Here is a 17,059-nt window from a genome sequence, read left to right as displayed (position 1 = left end):
AATATATTATTTGTCAATATTTTCTGTTCTTTTTTGTATTGCAATATTGCAATATACACATTGTTGTTCTATAGCTGCCCTGAGTCCCTATATCAGGAGAAAGGTAGGATAAAAATAAATAACTAAAACATTAAAATAAATTATGTTGTTGTGACAATGATTCTATTGCAGTGTTTCTCAACCTGTGGATCCCCAAATGTTTTGGCCTTCAACTCCCAGAAATCCTAACAGCTGGTAAACTGGGTGAGGTTTCTGGGAGTTATAGGCCAAAACGCCTGGGGACCCACAGGTTGAGAATCACTGTTCTATTGCATCTTCACATGATTTATTCAGAGGAGGTCAAAAGAGCTTAGGTTAAAAGAGCTACCCATGGCTGAGTGGGGATTTGAACTTAGTTCAACATTCAAACTGCTATGACATGTATAAGAATATATCAAATGCATTTCTTTCTCTGACTCCCAAAAGTGTTTCTTTTAATATGAAGAGTAATTAACTCTTTATGTATATCTATCCCCTTTTTGATATCACGTGTAGTTCATATCAACATCTTTGATATAAACAGTACTCTATGGCTCCATCTACATCAGACATGGGCAAACTTGGGCCCTCCAGGTGTTTTGGACTTCAACTCCCAAATTCATAATAGTCTGTAGTCTGTTAGAAATTGTGGGAGTTGAAGTCCAAAACACCTGGAGGGCCCAAGATTGCTCATACTTGATCTACACTGACCACTTAGGTTGGTGTGGAAAGTGATCAATCCCACACAGAACTGATCTGAATTGGAAAACGTTACTACTTCTTGCTTTGCACTGTATTTAGATTAGTTTTTAGAAGGATATATGGTTAGAGATATTACAAATTTAAAATTAAGTATATTTGAAATGTTTTACTCATGCTTCCTTCCAAACTACCTTCAATTGGTGCTTTTCTTGGAAGTCCCAGTGGGTGAGAAATGAGGATGTTTGTAGCAAGAGATCTTAAATTTAAAATATAATTTGAACAGGCACTGAAATATAGCTGATACATCTTAGAGAATACAGGGATCGTGCACCATTTATTCAGTCTAACAGTGACAAATCCGACATTTATGCTCAATGTTGATTTCTAATTTTCTCTCCTCTTCAATTTGAAATGTGTAAATCCTATCCTCTGCTAATAAGAGGGTACATCTTGTTTGCTCTTTATCTGCACAGTACATCACATCTTTTTGTGAACTGCTGAGATAAAAACACTTCACTGTTTATTCTGAATCAGAAAGAAAAATTGAACACAGCAGCCTCATGCTGCTTTGCTTGATATACACATCATGTTTGAATGCATTCTAGTTTACAGTGCTTTAAATTATTAGAAGACTAAAAGCATGAAACTGGAATTAGCATAGAAAAGATTGGTTGTCAGCACCATAAGGTAATACATATGGACAAAAACCAGAAAAGTTATATTTTTTGGACTACACTTCCATTGATTTCTCAACATGTATGGTCAATAGCCATGCTAACTGCAGTTTTCCAGGAGTATTAGTTCAAAAAGGGGGGGATGCATATAAGGACTTCATCCCATGGGTTTAGGACTCTGTTTCCATGTGCTTTGGAAATTGAGCCCACTGAGGCCATCACATGGCAAAAGAGCACTTTTGGTGGGACTCCGTGCAGCTCCGTTTTTGCAGCACACGGAAACGGAGCCCTAAACTCATCTTCAGGAGTGGGAGAAAGCAGGGGAAAGAGAGGTATTGATGTAGTAACGACTTGGGATGACAGGCCATCCCAGAAGACAGGGAAGACAATAGGTAGAGGGATAAGACAGTTTCCTCTGCTTTTTCCCCGTTCGTGGGATGAAGTCCTAAGATTGCAATTTGCATGTAGGCCAGTTGTTAGGAACAAAAGTTAAATTTGGCATTTTTCAGAGAGATTAACTTTTTATTTTCTGTTACAGTTCTTTGTAGGATATTACAGTTTTCTGTAGAAATCAACTATTATGTTAAAAAAACAGCAGTAATGTAAGATACTTTAAATATATTTAAAGCAAAATAATGAGGAAAAACCCCATAAATTAATTTAAAATTTGCAAAAACTAAGTAATAGCCAAAGGCCTGTCTAAATAAGAGAAGTCTGCCTCCCAGTAGAAAGAGAACAGATGAGGCCAGATTATCCTTCTGCATCACATTCCTGTATCTTCTGATAACCAGTCCTACATTGAAGTATTTCTGACGAAGTGCATGCATGAAGATTTGTATGCATTGGTCATAAAAATATTCCTATTGGCTCCATTAATATAGAGAAAAGGATTTCTGTATATTGATTATGCCAGTGGTAATTATTACTACATGTAAGAACAACTGAACAGACAAACAACAATTGGCATACATGAGCAGAAGGTCTCCTTTCCATTAGCGGAAAGAACAGGGATCTATCAGGGTCTCCCCTTTGAAGAAAGGGAGCAGAGCCTAGTGATTTTTAGCTGATTTTCCTTTATATTTGTACCATCATCACCATTGTTGTTGTTGTTATTGTAATATTTTTTCACTTAATATACCATTTTTCTCGAGCTGGGATTCAAGGTGCCCAGTTTTTCTGGCAGATTCTTCAGTTCCCAGAACATATTTGGGAGGTTTACAGATGATGGAGATGGGGTGCTGCTGGTGGTTATAACTACATTCTCACCATCTACTGATAAGATAATCTAGGTTGCAAAACTCTTCACTGTACAATTATTGATTCAACCCAATAACAACAAGCTAGAATTATTACGAGTAAGTAATAATTACGAGTAAGTAATAATTACTCGTAATAAGTAATGCTGATTGGTCTTTTAAAAAAAATATAACATTGTGGATTAAAAAAAAATCAAATGACCCTCTTATTAGAGACAATACTGTGATTATTCCTATATAGCTGGTATTTGATATTTCTTTGTTATGGAGAACATCTGCTATTAACTACCAGTATACAGGTAACTGAACATGCAATTTGCTTGTGTTGCCATAGCTGCCAGCTTTCCATTCTTTAAAGCATGTAGTAAAATATATTGGAAGTGCTTTGATTTTTTGAGGCATTATACAGTTTTCATTCCATTCAAATATGTGATGTCTCAATTGCACTTCTACAATTGCTACATTTTTAACTGTAAAAAAACCAAACAAACAGAAAATTAGAGCTCTAAGCCTATTGCAATATGCCATGAACATTGTTGTACATCTCTGTACTACCGGTTTAAACCAGACAGATGCATCCAGATTTGGGCCAAAACTAACAAAATGAATTGCAACAGGGAGAAATGGAAAGGCACTTAGGCAGAAAAATGAAGTGTACAGATCTAGGATGAGTGGCAACTGGCTTGACAACAGTCCATGTGTAAGGGCTCTTAGTAGACCACAGACTGGACATGAGTCAAAAGTGTGTTGCAGCAGCTTTAAAAATCCAATGTGATTCTAGGCTGTATCAAAAGCAGAACAGTATCTAAATCGAAGGAAATGGTAGGGCCCTATAAAGCCCTAAACGGTTCCGGCCCAAGATACCTAATTGACCGCCTCTCGGCCTATGAGCCCACGAGGACTTTGAGATCTTCCGGGGAGGCCCTGCTCTCGATTCCGCCTGCGTCACAGGCATGGCTGGCGGGGACGAGAGATAGGGCCTTCTCGGTGGTGGCTCCTCGGCTGTGGAACACCCTTCCCGTGGACATCAGGCTAGCTCCCTCCCTGTTGATATTCCGCAGGAAGTTAAAGACCTGGCTGTTTAAGAAGGCATTTGAATAAGAAGTGCAATGACTGGTAATTTGACCATAGGAATGGAACAACGAAAATGATATCGGATTGTGGGTTTGACGATGAGACGACTCGGAATGGCTTTTGTAGTAATGTTGATGTTTTGATGAGATGTTTTTGATAATGATGAACTGTGGATTATTTTACACTATGTTTTGTATTTTGCACCTGTTTTTCTATGTTGTACACCGCAATGAGTCGCCCTTGGGCTGAGAATTGCGGTATATAAATGAAGTAAATAAATAAATAAATAAATAGGGCCGCTCTATTCTGATTTGGTCAGACCTCACCTGGAATACTGTGTCCAGTTCTGGGCACCACAATTCAAGCAGGTTATTGTCAAGCTGGAACGTGTCCAGAGGAGGGTTCAAAGGCTTGGAAACTATGTTGTATGAGGACTGGCCTAGGAAGGTAGATATGTTTAACCTGGAGAAGGGTGACCTTAAAGCCATGTTTTAATATTTTTGTTGAAAAATGTCATATTGAAGATGGAGCAAGTTTGTTTTCTGCTGCTCTGGACTAGAACATGGAACAATGGATTCAAATGATAGGGAAAGAGATTTTCTCTAAGCATTAGGAACAACATCCTGACCATAAGAACTCTTTGGCAGTGGAATATGCTGCCTTGGAATGTGATGGAGTTTCTTTCTTAGGAGGTTTTAAACAAAGATTGGATGGTCATCAGTCGGTAATGTTTTGACTGTGAATTTGCATGGCAGGGTGTTGAATGCAACAGCAATCCATGAAGTCATGCCAGCCACATGACCTTGGAAGTTTCTACGGATAACACCCTCTCTTCGGGTTAGAAATGGAGATGAACACCAACCCCCCAGAGTCGGACACAACTGGACTTAATGTTAGGGAAACCTTTACCTTACTCTAAGGGTGTTGAATGGCTCTTATGATCTCTTCTAATTCTATGATTCTATGATTGCCAATGGGACTTGTAGTTTTAGCATCTAAACTTGGCATGGGCAAACTTTGACCCTCCAGGTGTTTTGGACTACAACTCCCACAATTACTAACAGCTGGTTAGAAATTGTGGGAGTTGAAGTCCAAAACACCTGGAGGGCCAAAGTTTGCCCATGCCTGATCTAAAAGGAAATTTGATTCCCATAGTCTAGATTCTTTTGTTACATCTCAGTGTCATATTTAATTCCATAGAATAATGTTACTCTAATCCACAATGTATGAGAAGTGTCTAATAGCATTTCCAAACAGTATATGTACATGCCTAAGTTCAGCTCCAGAGCCTTCTTAAACACAATGTCATCCAGATGTTTTGGATTACAAATTACAAACCCTCATCTTGCTGCCTTCTGGGAGTTAAAATATCCAAAGAAGTGTAAAATGTACGGTTTTGGATTATTTTATTCCACGTATCGTATTGAAAAGATGGTCTGCCGTCTCTCTTTCTTTCCTTCCCCAAAATCAGAACCTTTTGCCCTGATACTATTTTTTAAAGTATTCAACCCCAAGGTAAAGATACAGGTTTAGTTCAAATTGAACAGTTTCTTCCAACCTTTCTGTCAATCTGTCCCTTTGAGATACAGCTTTTAAGAATGCCTTGTTCTTTTATGCTGACATTATGATGGATGATACAATCACTGATGCTGAAGACAGAGACCCACTATCACTTTTTGTGTCAACAATGACAGATTTCCTCTCCACTTGCAAAGTAACAAAGAGATATCAATTTGCTTTCTTTGGATACTTTTTCTTTACTTATTACTTAATTGAATTTCTTTTATTTTGTAGGTGTTAACAAAATCTACTCAGTGGCACATATGAATGAAATAAGAACTGAGAATTTTGCAGATTCTTCTTAAAGGCTAATGTTAACACACACACGAAAATTCATACACATCCAGAAGTTAACATTCCTAGTGCTATATTAGAAGGAACAATCTAAATTTAATACAAACTAGTGAAAGCACCTCTGAGTATTTATTTATTAAAAACCCTATAAAATTCAAAAGATCACCCTGTTCCAACTTACATACAAATTCAATGTAAGAACAAACCTACATCTTGTTCATAACCTGGATATTACCTATATGTGACAATACGAGAACTCGAAGAATAAAGAAAATATAACCCAAATATGGGAGCTCCCAGGAAGTATGGGAGAATTCCTCGCTCTATATCAGTGGTTCCCAACCACTGATCAGGGACCACGTTGACCAGAGACCACTCTCCAACATTATTTATTTATTTACGATATTTGTACCCCGCCTTTCTTGAACCCAAAGGTGACTCAAGGTGGCTTTACAACATAGACAGCTATTCAATGCCATTAAAACAATGTAAAATAACAATAAATATTTAAAACAGAATTACAAATTACATACATTAAAACATTTTAAAACATATAAAACCACTACTTTCACTATTAGCCTCATCATCCAAAAACATTGTCTAAGCCGTTCCAGTATTCGATTTCACATAGTTCCATGTTTATCTATTGAACTAGGTTCCCAAAGACTTGTTCAAAAAGCCATGTTTTCACTTTTCTGCAGAAGGACAGGAGGGAAGGGGCTGAACTAATATCCCTAGGGAGGGAGTTCCACAGCCGAGGGGCCACCACTGAGCACTGTCTCTTGTCCTCACATGTTGCTCCTGAGAAGAAGGCAGGACTGAGAGCAGGGCTTCCCCAGATGATCTTAAACTCCTAGATGGAGATATGTTTGGACAGGTAAGCTGGGCTGGAACAGTTCAATACCAACATTAGTACCAAAATGGTTACAAATAGATTTTGGTCAACCTGAGATTCAGTTTGGTTATTTTGAGGCGCTGATTCAGAAAATTGCATTGGATAGACCACATCAGCTCTAGTTTCTGATACAGAATATATGCCATCCAATAGTCGATATCTGCTCGCTCACAGAAAATCATATTGAATAATCTAGAGCTGATGTGGTAGTAGTCATCTTTCATGGGTAGTCAGCCTCTTCCCTCTCGACATCTCTGTTGCCTTGGCACTATAAGAGGCTTTCACGAGACCAGTCACTCTCATGGTTTTGGGGTAACAGTGTAGAAACTGTGAGACCAGGGACCATATTTTCATTCTTGGGGACTACTGGTGATTCAAGGACCACAGGTTGGGAACCACTGCTCTAGATTGTGATTTGTTCAAGTGTGACGTGTTCAATATCACCCAATTAGTTTCATAGCAAAACCTCAATTCACTAAAGAATAAGTCTAGTAGATAACTGAAAAAGCACTGCACTTGATATAACCACCCTCACATTATACCCAACTACATTTTTTGTTTGAAACAGTCCCTGCAAATGAACAATGAACTGAATTTTGAGTTCTTTCTCACCATAGAAAAGGCTTATTTTTTATATGTTTTAGGTGCTTTTAAATGTACATGTGAGCAGAATTTGACAAGACCTAAACATGACTATTTAGATCGATTTACTCAAGGATGATCAGACTGGATCAAATCTACCAAATGAGGAGGAAAAACAAAATTATTTACAATATTTGACATAAGGCTGTCAGAGAACATAGTGTTAGAAATTACAGACTAATGGCAATTTAAATACAGTGGTCTAGTGCTGTCTCCTGGGTTTGGTTCCAGGATCCTCCCTGATACCCTCTGTGATAAAATCAGTGGATGCTCAAGTGCCACAATGTACTATGGCATGGTGTAAAAGGTAGAGTCTTTATTTGGGAGATTATCCCACCAACTGGCAACCACTTAGAATGATAGAGGCTATTTAGGCAATATAAATCCCAGCAGCTGTATACCACTTGTCAAAGTTAGAGGCTTCTTTAATTAAAAGCCAAAACAAAAGCTGCAATGAGCTGGAACTTTCTTCTGGCTGGAAAACCTTTTGGCAGCTGGAAAACCTTTTGGCAGCCACCAAACTTAAAAGCAATGGTAAGCCCTTTGGCTTCCTTGAGGTATCTTTAGGCAAGAATGTGCTGGATTCGCACTCAGGCCTGTGCACTGTGGCAACACTGAAAATATTATTTCTTTAAAATATACACTGCCACCATTAAACCTCTGAGTACTGCAAGAAAAACTTCATCCACAGAGGCACACGTGAGGCAGATGTTTTGAACAATAAAACAATGATGTTTATTTAAGAGAACTGGAACAAAATAGGCATCAAGCTTAGTTGGTTTGAAAGATTGTCTTAAAAGCGTGTGGTTTCTTTGAGCAGTTCAGAACTTAGTTACAAATAAAACTCCTTTCTCCCTCCAGAGATTACAGACAAGACTTCCTCTCTGAAAGTAACCCCAAACTCCACACAGAAAGTCCTTTTCTTTTGGGCTCTGTCTCTCCACTCCCCAGCTATCTTCCCTAATAGCTGTAATCTTCCCACTAGCTATCTCTGCTAGCTAACTGACCACTTCAGGCCTCTCTAACTATTCTCTTCTCCACTCCAAACTCCTAGCTCCTTCTCATTTGACACCCAGATTCAATCTCCCTGACAGGGTTTTTAAGTTAAGCTCAACCCACTCTCTCTCAGCCAATCACTAACTCCTCCCATTTCCCTCCAAGTACCTAAGCACGCCCTCGTCAGGAAATGAGTTTTAAATGGATGCCCCATCACCCTTTCCAAAATGGCTGCCGAACTTCCTGGGCCTACTTTTTCCTAGGCTTTTCCTAGCCTAACAGGTAGGGAATTCATCACACATGGTAAAACAGCATCCCTTAGTAAAATCTAGGTTTGCTTTGGAAGTATTTTTAAATTATTTTAAAGTGGTAGATGGTTGAATCCATGGATGCAGAAGCAGTAGATACAAAGGGTGGGCTGTAATGGGTACTTGACCTTGTTCGTGCAAAACATTGACTTCACACCATTAAGATTCTAACTTGCCACAGTTATCCAAATGTAAAAAAATTATGTTCTCTCAATACCTGAAGTCTCAGCCTTTTCATTGTTTCTTCATAACGCTGGTTCTATGCTGATTAACTATTAGACGAGACCTTCATTAAGCTTGTGTTTCTCTTTGCGACCTTTCTCTCCATGTTGATTCAGTTCTTTGCTTTTGTTTATATCACTTAAGAGGGTCTAAGCTGTGGGAGCAGAATACCTGCAAGCAGGCAATGGTCCACAAAGCAGCTGTCATGTGTTAAGTGCTCTGTCACTGCTAGTGACCTAGGGGTGAAATGCTTTATATCATATTACCAATTCTATGTTCTGTTTTCCCCAAAGCATATGGAATAGTTTTTAAAACTTCAATGACTGGTTGAGTTTCACATGGCTGGCCTTACTGCTTTAATAAAAATGAAAAGAAGACAAGGCAGATCTTATTTCCTTTTGCATATTTTGAACCAATCATAGCACTGTTTTGAATACTGTATATTCTGTATAAAAGGCAAGCAAATTTTAATGTCATAGTGCTATACGTTTATTTCATTTTCCAGGAGCCTCCGGTGGCGCAGTGGGTTAAACCCCTGTGCCGGCAGGACTGAAGACCGACAGGTCGCAGGTTCGAATCCGGGTAGAGGCGGATGAGCTCCCTCTATCAGCTCCAGCTCCTCATGCGGGGACATGAGAGAAGTCTCCCACAAGGATGATAAAAACATCAAATCATCCAGGCATCCCCTGGGCGACGTCCTTGCAGACAGCGAATTCTCTCACACCAGAAGCGACTTGCTCCTGACACGACAAAATATATATTTTTTCATTTTCCTACTGTTGTATACCAGTTTGCTCCTTGGGTTCCTCTAAGTAGAACTAAACTACCTAAAGTATGGAAGAAGTCATGACACAAACACAGTTTTAAAAATGGAGCATGAAATCCAATTGCTAATCCTATTTTGAGTAGAGCAACTGAATCAATGCGATTTACCTTTGTAAACGTATGTCTTACAATTTAGGGCTAATTGCTAAGACTAGCAATTGGGTTTAGTTTAGGTTAAAGTACTTTACAATCCAAGGCCAAAGTTGAACCTCATTTAATAATATTTTGAATTTACGCACATTCGAAGATCATTCTGGAGTGATATGGATTTTATTTTGCTTTTTAAACAAAAATAGGTAACAGAGTATACAAAATACAGAGTACAGTAATGATGCCAATGGGGAATTCAAAAAAATTCACTTAAACAGAACAGATAATATAAACCAATCTGTACTTCAGATGATTATGCTTTGTTCAGTCTGCCTTTGAAATATAAGAAGTTGAGAATTTTTGTCTGTTCAAAGCCTGTTGTGTGTTCTGGTTTGACACCCCAAGGACACTTTCGTCACTGACCTAAAAATGACTTTTCTTTCTTTTGAAGCTGTGTCCTCCACTCATGATTAGAACAAGTGGATTAGAGTTTCCATTCTGTCTTAAGTAACTTCAGTTGAGATAAAAGATTTGTTTTAAAATAACGAAACTATGCATATTCATAACTTTATCCATGGTCAGGATGCCTGTATCATCATTCAAAAGTAATAATAATGAAGGCTTACTATTAATAATGGCCAGTAGGTGGGTATGATTGGAAGCAGGAGATATCACCTTCCTCTAGAAGATCCCCTGCATTGTAAAACAATGATCCAAAAAGAGAAACCATCTGGAGCCACAGATTATGAAAAGAAAGCCTCAATGTTACTATAAACATAGCACTGGATCCCGCCACCTGCCCTTTTTGGATCGCCCTTTTCAAAATAACATTTACAAGCTACAAAATCACATGGTAGTTGTTCTGAGTTTCAAGGAATGGCTAGCCCAGGCATGGGCAAACTTCATCCTTCCAGATGTTTTGGACTTTAACTCTCACAATTCCTAACAGCCTACTGGCCGTTCAATGTGTTGTCAAAGACTTTCATGGCTGGAATCACTGGGTTTTTGCCTAGTTTCCAACAGAACTCACAACCTCTGAGGATGCCTGCCATAAATGTGGGTCAAATGTCAGGAGGAAATGCTTCTGTAGCATGGCCATACAGCCTGGAAAACTCACAGCAACCCAGCCTACTAGCTGTTAGGAATTGTGGAAGTTGAAGTCCAAAACACCTGGAGGGCCAAAGCTTGCCCACACTTAGACTAGACTATAACATCCTCAGAGACCACAATGCAGCCTTAGCCACTTGGGTCAAGGGCCAGAAATTCTGGGAGGTGAAGTCCAAAACACCTGAAAGACCAGAATTTGGGAATCACTGACATAGCTCTTGCAGGATTCATAGTTACTGACATAGCTCTTGCAAGATTCATATATTGTTTATATGCTTATATGTTTTATATTTTAATGCTATGTTGTTTATTTTATTGCAATTTGTTGTTCGGGCTTGGCCTCATGTAAGCCGCCCCGAGTCCCCATTGGGGGAGATGGTGGCGGGGTATAAATAAATAAATAAATAAATAAATAAAAATAATAATAATAATTATTATTATTATTATTACCTGGTCTCCAAGTACTTTCTAGCAGAGCAACAGTCTATACAATTAAGTCCTATTTTCTTTGTAGAAAACTATTATCCCATCAGAAAATGGGAATGAAATAAGTACTGTTATCAATAGGAATTTGTCCTAGGTTATGTGTATGACTGTGACCATGAAAAGGGAAAATTTCCCTCCTCCTCTAGAACCATAGAATCATAGAAGAGACCTCATGGGCGATCCAGTCCAACCCCTGCCAAGAATCAGGAAAATCGCATTCATAGCACCCTGACAGATGGCCTCCACCACACCCTGGGGCAGAGAATTCCACTGCTGAACAGATCTCACAGTTATGGAGTTCTTCCTAATGTTCAGGTAGAATATCCTTTCCTGTAGTTTGAAGCCATTGTTCCACATCCTAGTCTCCAGGGCAGCAGAAAACAAGCCTGCTTCCTCCTCCATCCTCCCTATGACTTCCCCTCACATATTTATACATGCCATTCATTTCTCTCTCATAAAGACTAATATTCTTTCTTCAAGGTAACTTACAAAATAAAGGTACAAAATACAAAATGTTTCCAGCCAGTCACAGAAAAGAAAAGCAGATAGCAGGAAAACTCATTGTCTCTCATTGTTTATGTCTGTGTGCATATAAACATGCAAATCCCATACATAAATGCTTGGAGAAGGGAATGGGCAAACCGAGTTTCAAGACAGTAGGGTCTCTGTAGTTCGAATAGTCCGAAGACCAGAAATGAAGGCTCTTATGGGTTGGATACCCATAACTCCTCCCAAAACTAGCTGCATATATTAAGACCAAATCACTAGCCTTCCTGCTCTTAATTAGACCTTTTACTTTTAAGGAGTTCCCTTTCTTCTAAGAGGTAACTTGGGATACTTTTGTAAAATGGAAATCTCCATAACCATTTGGAGATTTTATGATCTTTGGAAAAGCACGACCTTGTTAGAAGTTATAACTTTTTGAAAAATGATGCTATAACCTCTTGGTAAAAACATGACCTGTTTGAGTCATAATCTTTTTGGGAAAATGGCATTCACCAGCATTCATACAAGGATACTAGTTTTCTCAGCTGTTAAACTGATGTGCCTAGATATATCTTTGAACTGTTAAGGACAAAGATATGCCAATGAACAAACATATATATATATATATATATATATATATATATATATATATATATATATATATATATATATATACAGCAGAATTACAGAAGTGCTCTTTTTAGTTGCCCAAAGACATCTACTCTCCCTTAAAATATATTTGCCTTCAAATCAAGCTCTCAAGAGACAAAAATAAGTAGATATCTTTAAAAGTAACACAGTTGGTTTGCTCACAAACTACATGTATTCAGCATACATGTACTTTGCTTATCAGTCCAGTTACAAATAGATTTGAAGTAGTTTCTCTGTGTAGGTAATGCAGGGCATCTTTCTAAGAATCAATAGTTCATAATCCAAAGCATCTCTCTGTTCATAATCCAAAGCATCTCTCTGTTCTGAGAGTCTAATAGAGTCTCTGTCTTGTGAGAAAGTCCAATGGAGTCTCAAAGCCTGCTGTTCCTACTGAAGTCCAAAACAAACTGTTCCTGCATTGAAGTCTGAAGCATACACTGTTCTAAAATGGAGTCTGAGTCCCAAACAAGCCCAGACCTGATCACATGGTATATAGTCCCATCCACAAAAAGAGTTAAAGTGAAATTGCATACCAATACACACACATACAATACAGTAAGCAATCTGAATTATACACATAACAAATAACTAGTGAAGTCTTGAGAAGTCTAGAATGAATGCAGTTTGACATCACTTTAACAGCCATGGCTCAATCCTATGGGATTATGGTAGTTGCACTTTGATGTCTCCATAGTAAGCAAGTATCAAGGGTACAGATTTTGTGGTTTTAGAGCTATGGTAGACCAACATAAGTACATTTCTATCATTACAGATTGCTGTTTGGGGCAGAAATTAAAAACAAGAAAAATGTCGATCACTTGTATTATTCTCTTAGTAGTCCAATGAGGAAATCAAAGGCTTTAGTTCTTACTAATATCAAAGGCTAATTTCAATTGCCACTCCCAGCAAGAAGGCACCTATTGAACCAACATCAATGTTCACTGATGTTCAGCAAATAATTCAAGGGAAACTTTCTCGAAAAGGGTGCAGAGGGGACAGCAACCTTGAGCCTGCATCAAATTGTAAGTCCCAACTAGAGAAGAATGCATCTACACAAATCCCGGAAGTAAAGCAGTTTGACACAAAAGTATTTGGCCAAAGCGTGATAGTGTGTGTCTTACCAAACCACAAATCCCAGGTTGTGATAGCCATGGCAATTAAAGTCCTGTCAAGTTGCATTAATTTCTACTGCTAAATGCACCCCTATTTGGGACTTGCCAAGACAGGTTTAAGGTTGCTGTCCCTACAAAACCCCTCGTCTTTCCCCCCAGTCTGTAGGAATGACTGAGGGATCTTCAAGTTTATCGGGCTTGCTTTGTGAGGAGTCGCCCTGCTCATGTCAGTCCCAGTGAAGCATTGTTTCTTCTCCTTCCTGAGATGATCATAGATCTTGGGCCAATTGGTCTGAAATGGCAATGAAAGGGACCATAGGAACAGAAGGCTCTCTAGCACGAGGAAGTACCAGTCTCTTTCCCTCTAGGCCAGTGTTTCTCAACTTGGGGGTCAGGACTCCTGAAAGGGTTGTGAAGGGATGTCAGAGGGGTCACCAAAGACCATCAGAAAACACAGTATTTTCTGTTGGTCATAGGGGTTCTGTGTGGGAAGTTTGGCCCAATTCTATAGGTGAACTATAAATCCCACCAACCACAACTCCCAAATGTCAAGGTCTATTTTCCACAAGCTCCACTAATGTTCGCATTGGGACATATTGAGTATTCATGCCAAGTTTGGTCCAGATCTACCGTGGTTTGAGTCCACGGTGCTCTCTGGATATAAGTGTACTACAACTCCAAAACTCAAGGTCAATGCCCTGTATTTGCTGTTGGTCATGGGAGTTCTGTATGCCAAGAGTGGTTCAATCCCATTGTGTATGGGGTACTTGTGCCAAGTTTGGTCCAGTGCATATCAGATATTTACATTATGATTAATAACAGTTGCAAAATTACAGTTGTGAGGTAGCAATGAAAATAATGTTATGGTTGGGGGTCACCACAACATGAAGAACTGTATTAAGGGGTCAGGACATTAGGAAGGTTGAGAAAAACTGTTCTAAAGGCATCCCTAGTTGGGACTTACCATTCAAGGCAGGTTTAAGGTCACTTTCCCCCCAGTCTGTAGGAATGACTGAGGGATCTCCAAGTTTATCAGGCTTGCTTTGTGAGGAGTTGCCCTGCTCATGTCAACCTCACTGAAGCATTCTTTCCTCCCCTTCCTGTGATGATCATAGATCTCTGGCCAGTTGGGCTGAAAGGGCAATGAAAGGGGCCAGAGGAACAGAAGGCTCTCTAGCATGAGGAGGCATCAGCCTCTTTACATCTAAGCCAGCATTTCTCAACCTGGGGGCTGGGACTCCTGGGAAGGTTGCGAGGGGCTCACCAAAGACCATCAGAAGACACAGTATTTTCTGTTGATCATAGGGGTTCTGTGTGGGAAGTTTGGCCCAATTCTATCATTGGTAGGATTCATAATACTCTTTGATTGTAGGTGAACTATAAATCCTAGCAACTACAACTCCCAAATGTCAAGGTCTATTTTCTCTCAACTCCACCAGTGTTCACATTTGGACATATTGAGTATTCATGCCAAGTTTGGTCCAGAGCCATCATTGTTTGAGTCCATAGTGATCTCTGGATGTAAGTGAACTACAACTCCAAAATGTAAGGTCAATGCCCACCATACCCTTCCAGTATTTTTTGTTGCTCTTGGGAGTTGTGTGTGCCAAGAGTGGTTCAATTGCATCATTGGTGGAGTTCAGAATGCTCTTTGATTGGAGGTCAACTGTACATCCCAGCAACTATAACTCCCAAATATCAAGGTCTATTTTCCCCAAACTCCACCAGTGTTCACATTGGGACGTTTTCATGCTACGTTTGGTCCAGATCCAGGCATGTAGCCGGGGGAGGGGGGGACTTGAGGGGCTTCAGCCCCCCCCCCTGAAATTCTCATGGTGGTTTGCAAAAAGGTCTTACTGGTGCATTATTTAAACTGTTATGTTTATTCATATCATGATCTGATCACCATACTCAATATATCCCATATGCATGGGGGTATTGGGGTAACGATACAAAAGGTTTGCTAGACCCTCTTTCACTCAGACTCAGCCCCCCCCCCCGAAACTCAGCCGCCCTGAAACCCCCCTGAAAATTTTTTACCCCCCCCCCCAAACGAAATCCTGGCTACAGGCCTGTCCAGATCCATCATTATTTGAGTCCACAGTGCTCTCTGGATGTAGGTGAACTACAACTCCCAAAATCAGGTTCAATGCCCACCAAACCCTTTCAGTATTTGCTGTTGGTCGTGGGAGTTCTGTGTGCCAAGACTGGTTCAATTCCATCGTTGGGGGAGTTCAGAATGCTCTTTGAATTTAAAGTGAACTATAAATCCCGGCAACTACAACTCCCAATTGACAAAATCAACCCTCCCCAACCGGACAAGTCTTTGTGCCAAATTTGGTCCTGTGAATGAAAATACATCCTGCATATCAAATATTTACATTACGATTCATAACAGTAGCAAAATTAGAGTTATGAAGTAGCAAAGAAAATAATGTTATGGTTGGGGGTCACCACAACATAAGGAACTGTATTAAGGGGTCGCGGTATGAGGAAGGTTGAGAAGCACGGCTCTAGCGTGAGGAGGCATCAGCCTTTTTCCCGTCTAGGCAAAGAGAGGGGCAGGGGAAGCGGCCCAGGGCAAGGAGAGGGGCAAGGAGACTCACCCGGCGTAGCGGTTGCCGTAAAGGGAGCCTCTTCGGAGGGGCTCCACCGTCTCAGCCTCCCAGGAGAGCGGCCAGGAAAGGAGAAGGAGGAGGAGGAGGACAGGCAGACCCCCGCGAAGAAGTTTCATGGTCGCGGAAGAGGAGGAGGAGGAGGAGGAGGATGGAGAGCGCCCGGCCCCACCTCAGTCTCTCGCACAATGAGGAGGGAAGGAGGGAAGGGGGCTGGAAATGGGGGAGGAGGAGGAGGAGGAGGAGGAGAGGGGTGGGGAGAGGCGGGAGTCGAGCCTCTCTTTTGGGGGAGGGGGCAGCCGAGGAGTCCGGAGGAGGGCTGCTTGCGCTCTGTCTAAGCCGCCTCAAGTTCAATGGAAGGCAGTTGAAGCAGGGGATTTCTGTCCCATCGAAGGAGACACATTTCGGAAGGCTGGCTGTTCCACTCTCCACTCCGACCACAAACTCTCCCATCTCTTGATCTCTTTCTTACAGCAACAAGTTTTAGCAGCAGCCTGTTGTGTCTGCCTTCAGGTCTTTCCCGACTCAGGGCGACCCTATCAGGAGGTTTCCCTTGTTCGGAAAAGGGTTGCCTTTGGGTGAATCTATACTGCCCTATATCCCAGGATCTGATGCCAGATCACCTTCTGATCTATTTATTTACTATATACGCCCTTCTCACCCTTAAGGGGACACAGAGCCGCTTACCTATTGGCAACAATTCAATGCCCTATGAACAAACATACGAGGGCTGAATGGAAAGTAATGCCTCCACCTTCGTTACTTGGGTTTGGATGGGAATATTTTAATAAATCAAATGCAGAAATAATCCTTGGAATGTGCTCTTCAACTTGCTTGAAATTTTTCTTTAAGCCGAGTGAGTAATAGAAATAAATCCTGAATCAATCTGTCAACCTTTTGCTTGTGAAACTCGGTGGTTGTTGTCACAGGACGTCCAACTCTTTGTCATGCAAGTTAGATGTTCTCACCCCAACATCTTTAAACTTACTCGCCCAACGATGCAAAGTACTCACACCAACACAATAACCATAACAGTGTGCATTAAC

General features: G+C 40.4%; 1 protein-coding gene across 1 annotated transcript in view; it reads right to left on the bottom strand.

Moving 5' to 3' along the window:
• CPA6 (carboxypeptidase A6) overlaps window positions 1-16,214 on the bottom strand; it is a 67,462-nt gene extending 51,248 nt beyond the window's left edge. Inside the window, exon 1 of the mRNA XM_067467401.1 lies at window positions 16,005-16,214. Within this exon, the coding sequence (XP_067323502.1) occupies window positions 16,005-16,132 (128 nt within the window). The 5' untranslated portion in view covers window positions 16,133-16,214. The remainder of the gene's footprint in view (window positions 1-16,004) is intronic.
• Between the last annotated feature and the right edge of the window lie 845 nt (window positions 16,215-17,059).

Source organism: Anolis sagrei, chromosome 4 (genome assembly GCF_037176765.1).
Source record: "Anolis sagrei isolate rAnoSag1 chromosome 4, rAnoSag1.mat, whole genome shotgun sequence".
In the NCBI taxonomy this organism is placed as follows: domain Eukaryota; kingdom Metazoa; phylum Chordata; class Lepidosauria; order Squamata; family Dactyloidae; genus Anolis; species Anolis sagrei.
Note: the sequence above shows the minus strand (reverse complement) of the source record. Positions and strands in the feature narration are given on the sequence as shown.